The sequence below is a fragment of the Nanorana parkeri genome, unplaced genomic scaffold (assembly GCF_000935625.1).
Source record: "Nanorana parkeri isolate BGI_ZX_2015 unplaced genomic scaffold, ASM93562v1 scaffold212, whole genome shotgun sequence".
NCBI lineage: Eukaryota > Metazoa > Chordata > Amphibia > Anura > Dicroglossidae > Nanorana > Nanorana parkeri.
In genome coordinates, this window is record NW_017306480.1 from 767613 (window position 1) to 786209 (window position 18597).

The following is an 18597-nucleotide window of genomic DNA, read 5'->3' on the forward strand; positions in this document are numbered from 1 at the left end:
AGAAATACCCTACATGAGAACACAGCCTTAAAAATCTGATAGACGTTCTTTCCGTTCTTTTTTTTTTTTGTTGGAGTTACTTTATATGTGATCTCACATACTAGATTTTAAAACTATACTGGAGGAAAAAAAAATCATTAAAACTCCTTTTTATAAAATAAATATGTCATTAACTATTTCTAGGCATAAATTAAGTTGGATACATCTAAAAGGACTTATTTCCCAAAGTGTCTGAAATAAGAACTGTCTGTTACCCCTAGATGCTCGACAAGCAGTGGTTTTTAGCAGGTCTGAATCGCAGCAGTTGCAACAAAGACTGTTCATATTGCGGACACTTCAAAGCCCAATATATACAACAGCACCTAGCTTGTGAAAGGTTTATATACAATGTTCCCATTATATACAATTAATATGTTGGTGTCTCTCTAAAAGTTCTTTCACCAGCTTTTCTAAAGAGAACAGATGCTCGTCTGCATCTTCTGGTACAAGGTCCCTGAGTGAATTGGCAAGTTCAAACAGGTATTCTGTGTTTTTTCCGCTGGGGCCGACAGCGTTAAAGATCTGCTCTGCGATGTCTTCTAAGGGAGCGGGGCCAAGGTAGTTGGGGTTATCACAGGTTCCGATATAAAGAAGAACGTTGAATGGTTTTATAGAAGGATCTTTAGGATAAAAGACAACTGTAGTAGTCCTGTAGCCGCCTTTCTCTCGAAAATCAAGGTAAGCTTTTACTTCTTCCTCCTTTCCCTCCGGCAGCCTGTAAGCAACTCCCCATACGCAACCCTGTTAAGAAGAAAAGATACAGTTAAGGTAGACCTCTCAGTGTACCTTACACATTATCATTAAAAAACAGTAATTGGGCCCAAGTCAAGTGACTCTACTTAAGCAGAGATATCATCTCCCCGCTGCATGCAGGAGGATGCATTTCTCCAGTCTCCTCTTCCACAGGGATCAGACTGGAACACTGGAACTTTGTAGTAAGTCATAAGGTTTAAAGGCTGGTTCACACCACAAAGTCTGCGTTCCAGAGCGTTCGGCCTCTGGAATAGTGCTTGCAGTATTTTTGCAGATCGCACTGGACCGGACAAATGTGCCTGCGTTCCGGGCGATCGAACTGCGGGCGGGGCTCGACTGCGGTGCCATTGACATTCAATGTCACGCCTCCTCCCGCCCCGCCATCTGTGAACACAGCCCAGAACTGTACATACACCAGATCTACAATATTGTGTCATCTCTAAGCCAGCATCTCAGGTCAAGTAAGTAGAGGCTGAGTCTGGATGATCAATCAACAAAGATAATGATGGTTTTTCCATCAATTGATTTTTTCTTTCCTGATGGCACAGTGGGCATATTCCAAAATGCCAATGCCAGGATTTATCAGGCTCAAATTGTGAGAGTGTGGTTCAGGGAGCATGATACATCATTTCACACATGGATCGGCCACCACAGAGTCCAGACCTTAGGCCTGGCTCACACCTAGAAAACAAAAAGGGAACAGAGCACCAAGGGATATACACTGAGTGGCCAGTTTATTATGACCACCTGATGTTTGTAGGCTAATTAGCTATAATTTGGCGCTGAAGTTGCTAGAGGGCCAGACCATTATAAATAGAGAAGCAGGTTGTTTACCACGACAGTAGAAGTGATTTTTTTCTGAAGATATGGGTAAACAACATGAATTAACAGCCTTTGAACGTGGGATGATTGTTGGCGCTCGGAGCCATGGAGCGAGTATCAGCAAAACAGCAGAATTTGTTAAATGTTCAAGAGGGGCTCACTGTTAAAGTGTTTAAAGACTGGACTGTCAGCCGAAAATCTGGGTCTGAACGTGCGAATTGTGGCCGTCAGCGACTAGTCAATGTTAGGGCAGAACGGAGAGTGGCAAGAGTGGTACAAGACAACAGAAGGGCAACAGTGCAGTGTCAGATTCCTCGCATCACCTTTCAACATCTCGTGGAGTCACAAGGCGGCCCAACAAAGTCATCTCGTGGAGTTATCTCGTGGCCCAACGAAGTACTGATGGGGTGGTCATAAAAATCTGGCCACTCAGTGTATGTACTCGCAAGCAAACGTCTTCATCACGCTTTAACAACAAACAAGGGGCCACACTGTCTGTCAACCCAACATGGCATTGCCCTGACTATGTATCACGGTTGCCTCCGGTCACATCACCGTCCACTGGTTGTAGTCAGCCAAGATTTTCCTGGTTTTCCAGTCTTATACCCCACTCTCAGGGAAAGCAAGCTATGATTCTGATGAAGGGGGCTTACCCCTGAAACCGGTCAATCTTGGCTGACTGCGGCCGGTGATGTGACCGGAGGCAACCGTGGTACATAGTCGGGGCGATACCATGTTGGTTTAACAGACAGTGTGGCCTCTTGTTTGTTGTTAAAGTGTGATGAAAACATTTGCTTGAGTACATATATCCCTTGTTTTATTTATTTTAATAAACGATTTTACACACGGAGGTGGAGCTCTGTTCCCTTTTGTTTTCTATGTCCGTGGTGGAAGCCCCAGAGCCTTGGATGAGCAGCCCCTCAAGTCTGTGTGAAAAACTGTGATAAACAGTTGAAAACTTTGATTATGCAACAGCAAGTGTATCGTTCAGCTGGCAGCCATTAGCGCCAAGAGTTAAAGAAAACTGTTTGTCTGGTTCACAACTAGGCGATAGCGTTTTTGCACTTTTTAACATGCGTTTGTGATGTGCATTTTTGAGCGTTTTTATGCGCATGTGGCAAAAAAAATGCGTTTTTGTGAGCAGTATGTAGCTCATTGATGTGAATGAGAAAAAGCGCATAAAACCGCATGAAAACACAGCAAACGGGCGTTTTCAAGCGTTTCCTATTCTGTCTATGGTGCCAAAACAAGCTGCAATATGCCCAAAAAAAGCTCCTGCACTTTTTCCAGCGACAGATGTGAACAGGGCCATAGAAATGAATACGATTTTTTGGGGGGCAGATTTTTGGAGTTTTTTTGGGGGGGCAGAAAAAGCTCTACAAAATGCTCAGTGTGCATCAGGACTTAACCCCATTGAAAATCTTTAAAATGTGCTGGAGAAGACTTTATACAGTGCTCCGACTCTCTCATCATCACTACAAGATCTTGGTGAAAAATTAATGCAACTCAAGGCTGTCTAATGAAATATTAGAGTGTGTGACTTTTTTTTGGCCAGGCAGTATATATAGCAATACATGCAATCTGAATGCTTGTGTTCTGTTTCCTATAGAGATTGTTTATGGAGATCATCATTACATGGAGCATTTGACATAATAGGTTCCCCGTTCAAATGTTATCTGAAGTTAAATGGACACATCAATTATTGCTGTATTCATTTATGTGGGTTTCTAAAATCTAGCAACAAAACAAGAGGAAGGCATTGCCTGAATCTGTCCCTTGTAGTGACAATTGGGGCTTAATACCTGAATAAACAAACACAGACCACACACTGGACATAGAACGGCATAATGGTCTGATAAGGACAACTTTAATGAACTGTAAAGCACACAGAAAGTGACAGAACAACCAGTGAAAACAACAATTACCCTAAGCTGCATGTGCTTGTGTTTATCAACTACTGGGCACAACATGACAGAGCTTTATTCCAGCTGGGTTTATCCTTCAATCTGGCTGTGAATTTTATTACATTTAGGAAACGGCAATATAAAAAGGTCTGTCATTTTTATTTTCTTACACATTTCAATTCGCGAGGCAGAACAGTAAAAGCATCAACCTAATTTATCAGTAGTAATGTTTTTGTGCGGTCTTATATAGGACTTTTTTTTTTACCAATGGCAGATGTTCAAATGTGCTCATTGTCATAAGGAATATTAGACTGCTGCTATTGGTTATATTCAGTCCCCATTAATGTAAATTAAATATAAAGTGATTAAATATGGCCTAAGCTGATATGAACATACACAGTGCATACAGTCAATATTTTTTTTAAATGCTTCAAAGCAGAACTCCGGGCAAATCAAATCTTAACCCTTGCAGTGGGGCTACCCGCCTACTGCAAAGTTTAAGTGCTCATTCTATCTAGGGAGCTAAAACAAAGGTATATTCACCCGAAACACAATGCTGGCTTGCTCTTAGACTGCTCCATTCAGCCTCGCTCCCCCTTCACTCCTGTGGTCTAAGGTCCTGTGAGTCATCGCATTGTAAACAGTGTATAGGTGAGGAAGCCGAGAGACATCCGATTGCTGGATTGAAGGGAGGAGACAGGCTGGAGTGAGCGGTGTATAAGAGCAAGCCGGGATCGTGGTTCGGGTGAGTATAACGGTTATTTTAGCTCCTTAGACAAAACAAGCACTCCACTGCAAGGGTTAGGATTTGATTTACCCGAAGTTCTGCTTTAAAGGAAACCTTCATAGATTAAACCATATGAGCTACCATTGCGGACATGTTTTTAAAGTGTCTATCTGGACAAAAAATACAAACAAAAACTTACCTTTGCAGTGCAGTTACCCCTGCACTGCAAGGGCTAAGTGCTTGTTTTGTGTAGGGGGCTCAAATGAGGCTGTATTACTCTCCTGATCCTTGGTGCCAACCGCTGCCTCCAGGCTGCTAGACCCGTCCCCGCTGCCTTTTCTCCCCTCTGCTCCGGCAGTCTAAGAACCACTGACGCCAATGTGTGACTTCAATGTAGAGATGGAGTTTGCCTGCCCCCTCCTTCCTCACACACATTTATATCTACCAAGGAGCCAGCCCAACATAGTAAGTAAATGGACCAATAGGCCAGTAGTGACATGGTGGCCTGCAGGAGGAACCCACTCCATTAAAACAAAAAATGGTTTACCTCTGGATCTTCCACAAGTGTGACCACTCTTCCAGGCTGCAAAAACAAAAAAAGGCAAAATAAGGATAATATATTCTAGACAAAGTGTTTATTTTTAAATCCCTGACAATTGCATTTTAAGTCACAAAACTGGATATTTACACAAACTAAATGAGGAAAGAATCTGAAAAAATGGAAACGGTCACTTCCAGCAAACCTACGATAAAGAATGTGATCCCGAAGCAGCCTGTACAGAATTCCTACCTGTCTTGTAGGTGACGAGTCAAATCTTCATTCTCTGTCAGAGCTGTTGCTATCCGACATTTCCAGGTGTGTTGGACAGAAAACAGAACCTTGAGAGCAGGAAGGATTTTTTTTTTTTTAAATTACAGAAGAGTTGTAAGATGTCTCTTCTGCAATAAAGGCGTCTTACCTTCCTCCTCCATCTGCTTTACAAAGTATACAGGGCTGCACATTACATCATTCTGCGCTGGCCAATCAAGATGTCCAAAGGCCCTGAACCTGAAAGAAGATGTTGGTGCAGGCGAGGGAGCTTGCCGACGTAAGCATCAGCAGAGTTTAGCCTTCAGTGGTCTAGTGAAGACCAGATGCTCCTGGTCCCTGCATCTTGGTAAAAGCCATTCACTACCAGCTGGCAATATGATGTACTCATTTGTCTCACCCAATCCTGTACCCGCTCTCAGATTTCTGTCTCTGCTCTGGCCTAGATTTCTACAATGCCTCACGTTATCAGGCCACTCTGCACCAGGAGTTCTCAAAACCCTTATATGCTGCAAGTAGCTCCCTGCTGCCCTGGGACAATATGGACAGTTTTGCAGTTGATGTGTAAGTTGTAAAAGGAAAAAAGTTCTCACTTGTTGCCTAGAGGTTACATCTTGCTTTGAATTCAAAGAGCGAGCTGATGGCCCAGTCGTCCCTGTACAATTACAATAATATGTGTAGAGGTTGTGCCATACTCAGTGCTTAGTCCTGTAGAATCAGCTGTTTTATTCTCACATGGCCCTCCTGACCTTTTGCTCAGAGGTGTTCTTTATCAGCAAAGCTGTGCAATGGAGAGACTTATAGCACAACTGTGTTGCTTTTCATATGCAAATACCTGGATTTAAGGTAACATAGAAATATGCATTGTTTAAAGTGACACTAAACTCAGGAGTTAAATCTTATAAATGCATTCAAGTGCCTTAAAAGGAGAACTATGGGGTGATTTACACTCCTCATAGTTAGAGCCGACCTGTGACAATGAAACTCTTACACGTCGGCTCTATTGATCGGGGAGTGAGCGAACACATACCATTGCTCGCTCAGTTCCCAATCATCTCCCTGCAAGAGCGGTGACTGTCAGCCATCGCTCCCCGCAGGAATTCCCCCCCTCCCTTCCCTGATCCTCCAGTGCTGACTGGAGGAACGGATAGGGGAGGGGGCGGGCACAGCTGGCTCTGCCTCTAGATAGGCAGAGCCAGCTGTCACTCACGCAGCTGGGTGGATCCAGGCACCATTGTCGCTGCTGTGGCGCTCTCAGTATATCACGGGCAATAGCATGCTATATAATGAGCTTTGGGTCACGGGAGGAGGTTAGTATATGTCATCCCGTGACCCTAAAGAGAACTATGGGGAAAAACACTTACCCCATAGTTCTCTTTTGACTATTACCAAAAATGTATTATTTGTGGATCACTCGGCTGTAAATCCTCAAATCATAACCGAGTTCATGCTGACACTGTCCTTCCTTCTGGAGGGTGACTACTTTTGTTCCCCATAGTCCCTGTGTGTGTGTTGTAAAGAAGCCGCCGCTCTAAGCTCACTCCTGTGATGGACTACAACGTCAATACAAATTTGTAAACTAAACATGAGATTGTAGTCCATTACGGGAGGATCTACAGCCGAGTGATACACAAATGAGATACATTCTTGTTTATAGTTAAGGCACTTGAATGTGATTCTTAAGATTTAACTCCCGAGTGTAGTGTCACTTTAACTATGAGTTGGCCATAGGTGGAGCAAAATCTATCGATACCCTGTTTCCCCCGAAAATAAGACCTAGTACCATTTTTGGGAATTGCTAAAATATAAGACCTACCACGAAAATAAGACCTAGATGTGACCATTCCTGGGGCCGGTGGTGGCATAAGGGGAAACTTGAAGAGCCGCAGGAGAGAATCAGCGGTGCCAACGAAGCGAGCGCTAGAGGAAGCGAGGCGGCAGCATAGGGAGCAGAGACGCATAAGCTGATGCCTCCTCTATAGACCCGGCTCTTGTCACAGGCGGAGTGATACCAAATGCACTCCGCCTGTGAGGAATCTATAGTAAACGTGCGCTTCGCTCATTCTGGTTACCAAATTACTCTTGCAAAGGTACGGCACCCCTGATTGCCCTTATCACCCTTTTCTTAACTTTGCCATTTTGGATTATTTAATTTGTATTTGCATTAACTTTGAAATTTTATAAATAATATAAAAAAAAAAATAAGACCTAGTGTGTTTTTTTGAGCCCAAAAAAATATAAGACAGTGTCTTATTTTCGGAGAAACACGGTACTTGCTCCCATCCATGTTACTGAATGTCCATACTGAGATACAGACATGGGGGGAGGGGGGGGGCAGGGAGAGAGTCTGCAGGAGCCAGGGCATAGCCCCACGATCCATTGATCGTGTTTGCAATGCTTTACTGGCTCCAATGCAAAAAAAACAAGAAAACAAATTCACATTTTTCTTTTATAAAGAAGCGTGCATTTATAATTTTTTTTCTAAAAGGTAGAATTTGCTTTCAAGGCTTTAGAGACCAGTTGCTGAATTATTTTTTAAATATTTGTCTATTCTAAGGCTCTGCTTATAAAACTTAAGATAAAAAATGTCTGTGTCTATGACGTCTAAAGGCCCTAAAAAGGTTCACATTCAGTACTAGGACACCGGGATATATTAACTGTTGCAGTACGCACATTTGACAAAGAGGGAAAACAGAACAGCTCCACACATATTGCAGTGATGTGTTAGGCGCTGGAGGGTTCTGTAAGCTATTGTTTACATACAGCATTCATATCACTGTTAGACTGTTCAAAGCACACACTGCTGTAACGACAGAAGTTCCTTTACAGGGTTCAATGGAGGCCGGTGAACGAGAACACAATACAAGACATACACACAAAAATACTGTGCGATAGTTTGTAAAAGCAGAGCACTATGGTGAACACGCTACATCTGATATTATTCAGTAATAGTATTCTAAACCATCAAATAAAATAAAAGACATACAAGCAGAGATTACACCAATTAAACAGGAAGTTGCATCATTATTTTTATATTCTTTGTGCTCAATACAAATACTGTATACAAGAAACCACTCATGATATGATTACATGAGGCTTGGAATAGATCCCTGTTGCCGGATGCATGATAGATGCGTCCAACACAGTCCTCTATTCCAAACCACAGATAATGATATCAGATAAGATTACATGCAGGCTGCCACTTACAGATGCAGCCGCTGTCACCCCATCATTTATTTGAACAAGCCGCATTTGAATGGTGGACACCTGGGATTCTTGCTGCGAGAATCCGTAGATTTCCGAGGAAGGAATCCCAGGTCACCCCGTGTAAATGAGGCCTTAGGATCTCTTTCACCCCTAGGCATATGCAGCAATGTATGTGTTTGGGCAGAATACTTATTGCATCAAAGACTGCTGATACAAGCCTTTTTTTTTGTGCATTCACCGTTTTATTTCCATGGGTCTGTAAATGCACAAAAATTCAGCATGTCCCATATTTTAAAAAAACACACTAAACTGCAGTGCAAAGATGTAAACGCAGCACAAAGGTATGCAATTCTACTTGCATTGAAGTTGCTTACAGTAACGCAAATGTTTTACTGCAGGATGGTGAAGTAGGAAAAGGCCTTGGAATGCAACTGTGGCTAGGCGAGACATTCAAATATTTACATATTATTAGCCAGCAGTAAAAGGTTTAAAGTCCTAACAGACCACTGTAGCTGCAGGCATTGCAGAGCAATTCATCCTTAAAGGAAACTCCACCATCATTAATCAAAATGAATATAGCATATAAAATTGCTGAACTCCAGGTATAAAAAAGTTATGTATACTTACATTGGTTCAGCTTGGCCCAATGTAACTATACATATTTTATACCTGGGGTGGGGCCACAAGATTCCTGTAAAGCACTGTAGTAGCCAACATTACTTTATAGTGATCTTCCAGGTCCTGTACCGCCACTGTGCTGAGCGACTTCCACACAAGGGGCACTCGCTTGGAACAGCGGCAATTCAGAGAACGCCTAGTATTTTTATCAGTGAATTTTAGGCGTTTTCTGATTGGACAAGGGGTGATTCGAGGATGTCAATGCCCCTTGTCCAATCATAGAACGCCTAGTGTTCATAGATAAAAATTATGAGGCGTTTGCTGAATAGTCACTGTGCTGAGCAAGTGCCCCCTATATTTTCACAGCAGAGGGGATGCCTGTAGATGGGCTTTAAAAGGTGGTTTGCTAAGCTGACCATATACTAAAGTTTAAAGATGATCATGCACTATTTTTTGCAATCGCACCAGACCACAGGCATTGCTGTACCACACATTCTGGGGCAGGTGTGTCTGTGGTGCCATCGATATGATTGGCTTAATCATGCCTTTTCCCGCACCGGAACGTGGAAGGCTCAAATTATATGATCCAGTGTGTCCCGGCCATTAATCGAGCCGGAAAGCACTGGATGTGGTGTGAACCGGCCCTCAAGGAGAACTCCACTTTCTGACCACGTTTTATTACACCCATTTCGGGGCTGGATTTCTACGGCACGCATGGGTAATGTATTTGTTCCCTCTGTAGCAATACAAACTCCAACTGCAATGAACATGTATGGTTGCGAGCACAGGAACTTCCAGTCACTTTTGGGAACAAATATTTTTGGCATTGATCAGTCATAGCAAATGTCCGTACTAAATACTGTTAGATTTTGTGTAGCTCCAATGCAGGACAGGGCAACTCTGGCCCTCCAGTTGTTGTGGAACTACAAGTCCCATGAGACTTTGCAAGACTGACCGTTACAGGTATGACTGAGGCATGTTGGGAATTGTAGCTAAAGCACAGCTGGAGGGCCAAAGTTGCCCACCCCTGCTCTAACATCATCCTTATAGCAAATATGGGATGAGCACACTCCGGCTACAAACCTGTTTTTCCTATTTTAGGAAAGCCTTTGCTGAGTCATCCCAAGACTGCCACATCTATACATTGGACAACCTTCAGGTGTAACATTTCACTCTGTGTTAGTCATCCAGTCACAATGATTTGACACTTTTTACACTTCTTCAGTCTCTGAGAAATGTGCAGAGTGTATACTGAATAGAAATAAAATATTCTCATTATTAATATTCTCATTATTGCAGACTCCAAGACCAGCACCTGCAGCCTCTTCCCCTCCACTCCGGTGGTCGGAGGCCCGCTAACGTTGTTGCGTACAATGCAAAACCCATTGCCTTGCATCATACGCGAGGACGCCGAGGGACAGTCTACAAGCTAAAGCGGAGAGAGCTGTGCACCAACTGTCGAGGATTAGGGGATCAGGTAAGTAAAAGTTCTTTACACAATACCCCTAGACCAGTCTTTCTCAACCAGGATGCGACCTCAGGAGTGCCCCAAAATGTTGTGGTAGTGGGACTGAGATATGAAGGGGAATGTAGACTGAGATGAAGGGAGCTCCTAATGTAAAGGGTGAACTCTAATGTGAAAGGGGGGCTCCTGATGTGAAGGGGAAAATCCACTGTGTGTTTTCACCTGGGCTCCCTCTTAAAAACTATGACATTTTGGATTAGGATGCCTCAAAGATTTAGCATACTTTTAAAGGGTGCTGCAACTCAGAAAAGGTTGAGAAATGCTGCCCTAGACAATGTCGCGCAGTTAACCCTTGCAGTTTTGGGGATAACCCCTCTGCTACTGCCTGTAGTAAAAACAGTGCTGACAGTCAAGTACTTGTATTTGGTCTTGTTCACACCTGCATGCTACAACACAGAATTTTGCAAGTGAACTGGTGTGCTGAGGGAGATCATGCGGGGGGCCTTTGGTGATGCAGATTTTCAGTGCATCACACAATTTACTTTATTTTTCTTCACTTTATTTGGAGTGTATAAAGTGTACACTCCATTCCGTTCTCCACACAGCAGACCGGTGTGCTGCATTCCAGTGATGTCCAGTGCACTGCAGTGTGAATGGGGCACACCGCTAATGGTGTGAACAACGCTTGGCCTGTGATCCTTGTGTCTCAGTGGAGCCCATGTCAAGATTAAAGGTGTATCTAAAGCAGAGTGGTGAGGGATTAGAAACCATGCCAAGTACATACTGCTGTCTCTGCCCTGATAGGGTGAGTCACTATTTGTTCTGGTGACGAATTTGAATTGTTACCAGAGCAAGAAGAGAAAGGCAACTCCGAGGACACTTGTTCTAGTGACAACTGTCTTAAAAGGGGATTGTCCTCACTTTGGAGAGATTATTCCTGTTATGTGGCCTTGATGAGCACATACTGCCTCCCATCATACACTCTGCAATCCTCCCCTGTACATACTGCCTCCCATCATACACTCTGCACTCCTCCCCTGTACATACTGCCTCCCATCATACACTCTGCACTCCTCCCCTGTACATACTGCCTCCCCTCCTCCCCTGTACATACTGCCTTCCATCATACCCTCTGCACTCCTCCCCCGTACATACTCCCTGCACTCCTCCCCTGTACATACTGCCTCCCATTCTACACTCTGCACTCCTCCCCTGTACATACTGCCTTCCATCATACCCTCTGCACTCCTCCCCTGTACATACTGCCTCCCATCATACCCTCTGCACTCCTCTCCTGTACATACTGCCTCCCATCATACACTCTGCACTCTTCCCCTGTACATACTGCCTCCCATCCTACACTCTGCACTCCTCCCCTGTACATACTGCCTCCCATCATACCCTCTGCACTCCTCTCCTGTACATACTGCCTCCCATCATACACTCTGCACTCTTCCCCTGTACATACTGCCTCCCATCCTACACTCTGCACTCCTCCCCTGTACATACTGCCTCCCATCATACCCTCTGCACTCCTCTCCTGTACATACTGCCTCCCATCATACACTCTGCACTCTTCCCCTGTACATACTGCCTCCCATCCTACACTCTGCACTCCTCCCCTGTACATACTGCCTCCCATCATACCCTCTGCACTCCTCTCCTGTACATACTGCCTCCCATCATACACTCTGCACTCTTCCCCTGTACATACTGCCTCCCATCCTACACTCTGCACTCCTCCCCTGTACATACTGCCTCCCATCATACCCTCTGCACTCCTCTCCTGTACATACTGCCTCCCATCATACACTCTGCACTCTTCCCCTGTACATACTGCCTCCCATCCTACACTCTGCACTCCTCCCCTGTACATACTGCCTCCCATCATACCCTCTGCACTCCTCTCCTGTACATACTGCCTCCCATCATACACTCTGCACTCTTCCCCTGTACATACTGCCTCCCATCCTACACTCTGCACTCCTCCCCTGTACATACTGCCTCCCATCATACCCTCTGCACTCCTCTCCTGTACATACTGCCTCCCATCATACACTCTGCACTCTTCCCCTGTACATACTGCCTCCCATCCTACACTCTGCACTCCTCCCCTGTACATACTGCCTCCCATCATACCCTCTGCACTCCTCTCCTGTACATACTGCCTCCCATCATACACTCTGCACTCTTCCCCTGTACATACTGCCTCCCATCCTACACTCTGCACTCCTCCCCTGTACATACTGCCTCCCATCATACCCTCTGCACTCCTCTCCTGTACATACTGCCTCCCATCATACACTCTGCACTCTTCCCCTGTACATACTGCCTCCCATCCTACACTCTGCACTCCTCCCCTGTACATACTGCCTCCCATCATACCCTCTGCACTCCTCTCCTGTACATACTGCCTCCCATCATACACTCTGCACTCTTCCCCTGTACATACTGCCTCCCATCCTACACTCTGCACTCCTCCCCTGTACATACTGCCTCCCATCATACCCTCTGCACTCCTCTCCTGTACATACTGCCTCCCATCATACACTCTGCACTCTTCCCCTGTACATACTGCCTCCCATCCTACACTCTGCACTCCTCCCCTGTACATACTGCCTCCCATCATACCCTCTGCACTCCTCTCCTGTACATACTGCCTCCCATCATACACTCTGCACTCTTCCCCTGTACATACTGCCTCCCATCCTACACTCTGCACTCCTCCCCTGTACATACTGCCTCCCATCATACCCTCTGCACTCCTCTCCTGTACATACTGCCTCCCATCATACACTCTGCACTCTTCCCCTGTACATACTGCCTCCCATCCTACACTCTGCACTCCTCCCCTGTACATACTGCCTCCCATCATACCCTCTGCACTCCTCTCCTGTACATACTGCCTCCCATCATACACTCTGCACTCTTCCCCTGTACATACTGCCTCCCATCCTACACTCTGCACTCCTCCCCTGTACATACTGCCTCCCATCATACCCTCTGCACTCCTCTCCTGTACATACTGCCTCCCATCATACACTCTGCACTCTTCCCCTGTACAAACTGCCTCCCATCATACACGAATGAAGGTCCATTCTCCTGCATTAAAAAAGAGAATGCCGAGGGACATTCCACAGCCGGAGTGAAAATAGTGAGAGGTGAGCACTGACTGCCACAGGACCAGGGGTCAGGTGAGTATATCTTTTGTATTCTGGCCCCTAGACCCCCCCCCCCCCCAAAAAAAAACACAAGCAGTTAACCCTCTGCAAGGGTTAATTTTGTTAATAGCTGGAGTTCCTCTGAAGACTAAAAAATGGGAGCAGCCATCGATTTTAAAGGCCCTTCTTCCTTGTTTCAATGCCCAGATTGTCTAAGTCTGGGACAATGGCAATAACAGCAAGTTTTCCAAAATGTTAAGCACTGCCTGTATGCTTTAGTCCTACCGGTATTACCTGCCTGGGATTGCTGTAGACTCAGATCGCAAAGTTCTCTGCAGAAAATGACAGTATCCTTCATATCTGTTTAACATGACTCACAAATCCACATACAGTCATTTAGATCTTGTAGTCTATGTCCAGCTTTGGTCACTGATGTTCCTCATGCATTGGTACAGGTCACACACACAGCCACAATGAGGCCAGGTGTAGGAAGAACAGAGCCCATGGAACTGCAAAGAGCAGCCAGGGTCAACATGACAATGGCCCCCGTCACCCTGCTGACAACAGAGACTGATGTTCCGTTTCGCCAACATTTGGAAATCATTTCCAGGGACATTGTGAGCTGGTGTTTCTAAGCTCATTCTACCTGATGGCTGATGTGGGGAGAAGATCATGAAGGTGCGGGTCTTCTGATCTGTGACTAAGGAAAAGCAGACCCGGGCTTCCTATTGAGAGATTTCCTAGGCCATGATTAGAGTCACAGAGCAGTAACGTTGGTTAATTGCTACTGCCAGAGATACCATCATGATCAGTGAGGTGTTTCTCTGACTAATCTCTCTGGAATGAAGACAGAAGTGATGTGGCTCTGTGTCAACGCCCAACAAGCAGGACAAATGTGAACACAAAGATGACAAGGTTACATTGAATGGCCCATTAAAAGGGAAAATAAACTGCAATATTCACCTTGAGTCCAGAGATTTCCACTGCAGTATATTGTTTCTGTTGCTTAGTGTCCTCAGTCTAATGGCCAGCAGTGTTCAACCCACTTCTGAGCCCAGATCGTCCTGGTCCCTCTCCAGTCTGTGACTGGACAGTGAAAGGAGAAGTAGCACAATGATTAGCTCACCCGTCTGTCACTCTGTTTTCTCTTCCTAACATGCTTCTTGTCAACACATAACTTAATTGGTTCCTTGTGCTGCTTCTTCCTCTCACTCTCCAGTCCTGCTGTACAGGAACTACAAGAGGCCGATACCAAGTCAGCATGATGTACTTAAACTGCTTCTATTTTAACGATACATTTAATTATTTATTAAGAATTGCAGCGCTGCATTTATTTGTGTAATAGCTTTAAAGAAACATCTGGTCTTCTTCAAAGGTTCATCATCCTCAGCCATGATGATGTAACTCCTGTGCATGCACATGGGAATTAATTCATAGTGACACCAATGGATGCTGAGAGTATACGCAGAGCTGCACTAAGCGCACTGTACATTCTAGAGAAACCTGTGAACGGGGAAGGTAAGAAGAGACAAAGTACCGCTCTTCTGCAATAAAAAGCCTTCCTGTTCCCATTCTTTATTTAACTATAGTTCTACTTTAAAGGAAAAGGTGTGGTTGTGATGCTGATCCACTGGCTTTAGGCCCAACTCCATGTATTCCCATCCTCTCCTGCCACTACATTAGAAACAAGAGAATGGGCAGCATGGTGGTATAGTGGTTAGCGCTTCTGCCTTGCAGCACTGGGTCCCAGGTTCAAATCCCGGCCAGGCCACTATTTGCAAAGGAGTTTGCATGTTCTGCCTTCCTCCCACACTCCAAAGACACGCTAGCTAGGTTAGCTGGCTCCTGTCTGGCCCTCATATGTATGCATGTGAGATAGGGACCTATGTCTCTTCTGAAACAAAACAAACTTACCTTCTTCAGAATGTGCACTGAGCTACATTCTTGGCACGCCTCTGTGCCAGGATGAATGAATGAACTCAGTGCGCATGTGCAGAATTTACATTTATCCCCCAATGGCCAATGAAGACGGCTGAAAGAACCTGGGGAGAAGATGTAGGCACCTGCAAGGGCGGCGAGTCGAGCTTCACATTAAAAAAATAAAAAACTACCGTATATTTACCTTAATTCCAATTAACTTCTAGTGGTCACATGATCAGCAAGATCCTTCCTTTTCTTGTCTGGTGGTGGAAGTGGGCAGTCCTTACCATTGGACAGTGTAATGACACAGCCCAAGGAGGTGGGTCTGTGACGCTCTGGGCTCACAGGAAGTGGGTTCAACTAGGGATGCACAGATAGCGGTCTTTCAAAATCGAGAGTGCCAATATCTTTTTTTTGTCGGTACTCGCCGATACCGATCTCATTAAGGAAGCCGGCCGGCGTGTAATGACTCACCGTTTAGCTTCCTGATTATCCAGGAAGCCAGGCAGCATGTAATGACTCGCTGCCCGGTTTCCCAATTAGCGGGAAGCTAAAAATCAGGTGACGAGGCAGCATGGAGACGGTTTTCTGGCCAATCAGGAAGCCAGGGGGCGGGTAATGACTCATCGCCTGGCTTCCTGATTGGCCGGAAAGCCTGATAAATGAGGAAGTTGGGGGGGGGGGGGGGGGGAGTCATTACCCGCCTCCCTGATTGGCTGAGAACCAGCTTTATGTTCCCTGGTGATGAGGGAGCATGGAGCCGGAAGGGAAGAAGACAGTGTAATGCTTTGGGCAATGTTCTGGTGGGAAACACTGGGTTTGTCTGTAATGACTCGCCGCCCGGCTTCTTGATACCCGAGGTTCCGGTATCGGGATAGGCATTGGGAGCATTTGGCCGAGTATAAGTACTTGCACAAATACTCAGTATAGGTGTATCCCTAGGTTCAATTATGATCAGTGTCATTCAACCCAGAAGAGGGACGATGGTGGACGGCAGAGGGGTGAGTATGACATATTAAGCGGCTAGTGTCTGTGTCACCTTTTTACCCCGCTGGTTATTTATTCTTTTACACCGGTGAATATTTTTTATTTTTTTTAAGTGTTTTAAAGCTATTTCAGAGTCTGATCAAATCACTTACAATGGATGCTTGTCTTTGATGTTTAAAGTTTTAGTTTCCTGCAGAATCAGCTGATCCCCGAGTACTGGTCCTGATATTCAGTATTAGGGTGGCTCCTTTCCCTTGCAGGGTCCTATGCAGCCACCCTTGTGTGTGCTAGTAAGCTGTGAATATCTCTACAAACACACAGGCACAGCAAGGTAAGTCACTTCCCTGCTCCCCACTCCTCCCCCCTGCCTTCTCCATGCTAGTAGATGGACAGCTGCTGGAGTCTGCTCTGTCCCTTGTGATCTTGTACAAGGCAGGAAGTTCAGGGAAGCTGAGCTGGGAGAGTTGGAGCTGTTCAGAAACATGATGACTAAGTGCTTGGGCAAAAATGTAAAGAAAGAAAATGTAAACAGAGTTTAATACTGCTTTAAGGCAAACATAACACAACTACAGCCAAAACAACAATTTCTGGTAACTGTTAAAACACAAGGTAATGTTGGTTACTGCAACACACCTGACCTATGCACTGTGAATGGCACCCCAATTCAATGAAAAGTAGAGCCCACCGCGGCGCACCACGAGGTATATACCAGGTGCTGCATTTTAAAAAAAACGATCATGCGTATTTTTGCGCATCACAAATGGGCTGCCCTGACGCAACACACATTAACACATGTGCATTAATGCACCGCACAGGCCCTTAGAACTCCCATATGCCACACTTCAGGAGTTTTAGGGGTGATGAAGAATTGTTTGTAATTTAGGAAGAAGGACCCCCATCCCAGACTGGATACATTTAGGAAGAAGGACCCCCCCTCCCCCAGGCTGGATACATTTAGGAAGAAGGACCCCCCTCCCAGGCTGGATACATTTAGGAAGAAGGACCCCCCCATCCCAGGCTGGATACATTTAGGAAGAAGGACCCACCCCTCTTCTTTAACAGCTGGTAAGGATCTCATTGATTCGATAAGGAGAGGAATGACACACACAGATCTCACCTTGCCCGGGACCCCCCGGTGGTCGGTGCTGCCTTGCCAGAACCTCCGGCTGTAGCAGGTGATGTAGCCCACCAGCTTCTCCTCGTAGGGGAAGTCCACCTTCCAGATGAGCGAGCCATAGCCGAACACCCACATGATGACAGCCGGCCGCTACAAGCCGCAATGAGCAGACTCCAGACTCAGCTGTCACGAAGCCCCGCCCCCGCCTCGTCCTCATAGGACGCATCACGCCGAACATCATGGGAAATGTAGTGAAAACTTGTGTTACGAGTTCAGAGGGGCACTCTTTTTTTTTTAATGAACTTTATGCATAGGAAAAATTATTGACAGCGAGCAATGGCTGTTGCGGGAATAATGAACAGAACAGCAGTGGGTGAATGACTGATACAGCAAGAACGAGGAGGGGCGGGGCGTTTTACGGTGGCAGGCGTGGTCTGATTGGCCACGCGATTCACGGGATGTGAAGCGGCGCGGGATAGTGAGCAGTCCGTGGACATCTTCTTACAGGTGACGTCAGAGCTACTGCACATAACAATAAACAGCCGCACTGGGCCGGTGGGGGTAGTCTGAGCAATGTGATTGGCCTATAGCTGTGATCGCCAACCTACCCGTTGTTGTCAAAGGATACCTGTCATGAGAGAACCAATGTTGGCTGCCATTGCTTGTGAAAATGCTAATTGCCTGGCTGCTGTGCTGATGCATTGGCTGCAGTGCTTCCTGATTTAGGTCATGTTCACACCATATCCGGATCAGATCTGCAAACACAGTGCAGTGCGTTTTTTGCTGTAATTGTGCCACGTTCCGGTGCCTTTTTTAGCTTAAAATGTGCTTTCAGGCAGCGGCGTCCCGAGGCTGGGTGTCACCCGAAGCAGAGACCGAGTGACACCCCTCCGTGACGTCGTCGCGCATGCACGTGACGTTGCCGCGCTCATGCGTGATGACATCATCGCGCATGCGCGGCCGCCTTATTGACCCCTGCCAGGGGCCATCTTGGTGGTGGACGCCAGCAGAGAGGGGATGGGATGAGGTATGCTGCCGGGTCCCCTCCTCTCTCCTGACACTGTCGGGC

At 45.9% G+C, this 18597-nt stretch overlaps 1 protein-coding gene across 2 annotated transcripts; it reads right to left on the reverse strand.

Annotated features, from left to right (window-relative positions):
* Positions 1 to 302: 302 nt before the first annotated feature.
* CHAC2 (ChaC cation transport regulator homolog 2) lies at positions 303 to 17737 on the reverse strand. Of its 2 annotated transcripts, XM_018555754.1 has the most exons (4): positions 17541 to 17737; positions 14631 to 14642; positions 4793 to 4828; positions 303 to 780 (listed from the first exon to the last, which is right to left on the reverse strand). In XM_018555754.1, the coding sequence occupies exons 1-4, from the start codon at positions 17661 to 17663 to the stop codon at positions 397 to 399; spliced, it is 555 nt and encodes a 184-aa protein (XP_018411256.1). In that variant the 5' UTR covers positions 17664 to 17737; the 3' UTR covers positions 303 to 396. The 2 variants fall into 2 exon arrangements, with proteins under 2 accessions (XP_018411256.1, XP_018411255.1); XM_018555753.1 differs by lacking the exon at positions 14631 to 14642 and having other exon boundaries at positions 309 to 780; positions 17529 to 17737.
* Between the last annotated feature and the right edge of the window lie 860 nt (positions 17738 to 18597).

Bases quoted from the DNA above. Each gene is read 5' to 3' on its own strand.
- CHAC2 (XM_018555754.1), bottom strand. From the start codon at position 17,663: ATGTGGGTGTTCGGCTATGGCTCGCTCATCTGGAAGGTGGACTTCCCC. The intron at 781-4,792 runs GTAAACCATTTT...TCTTCTTAACAG, and splicing joins CACTTGTGGAAGATCCAGAG to GGTTGCGTATGGGGAGTTGC.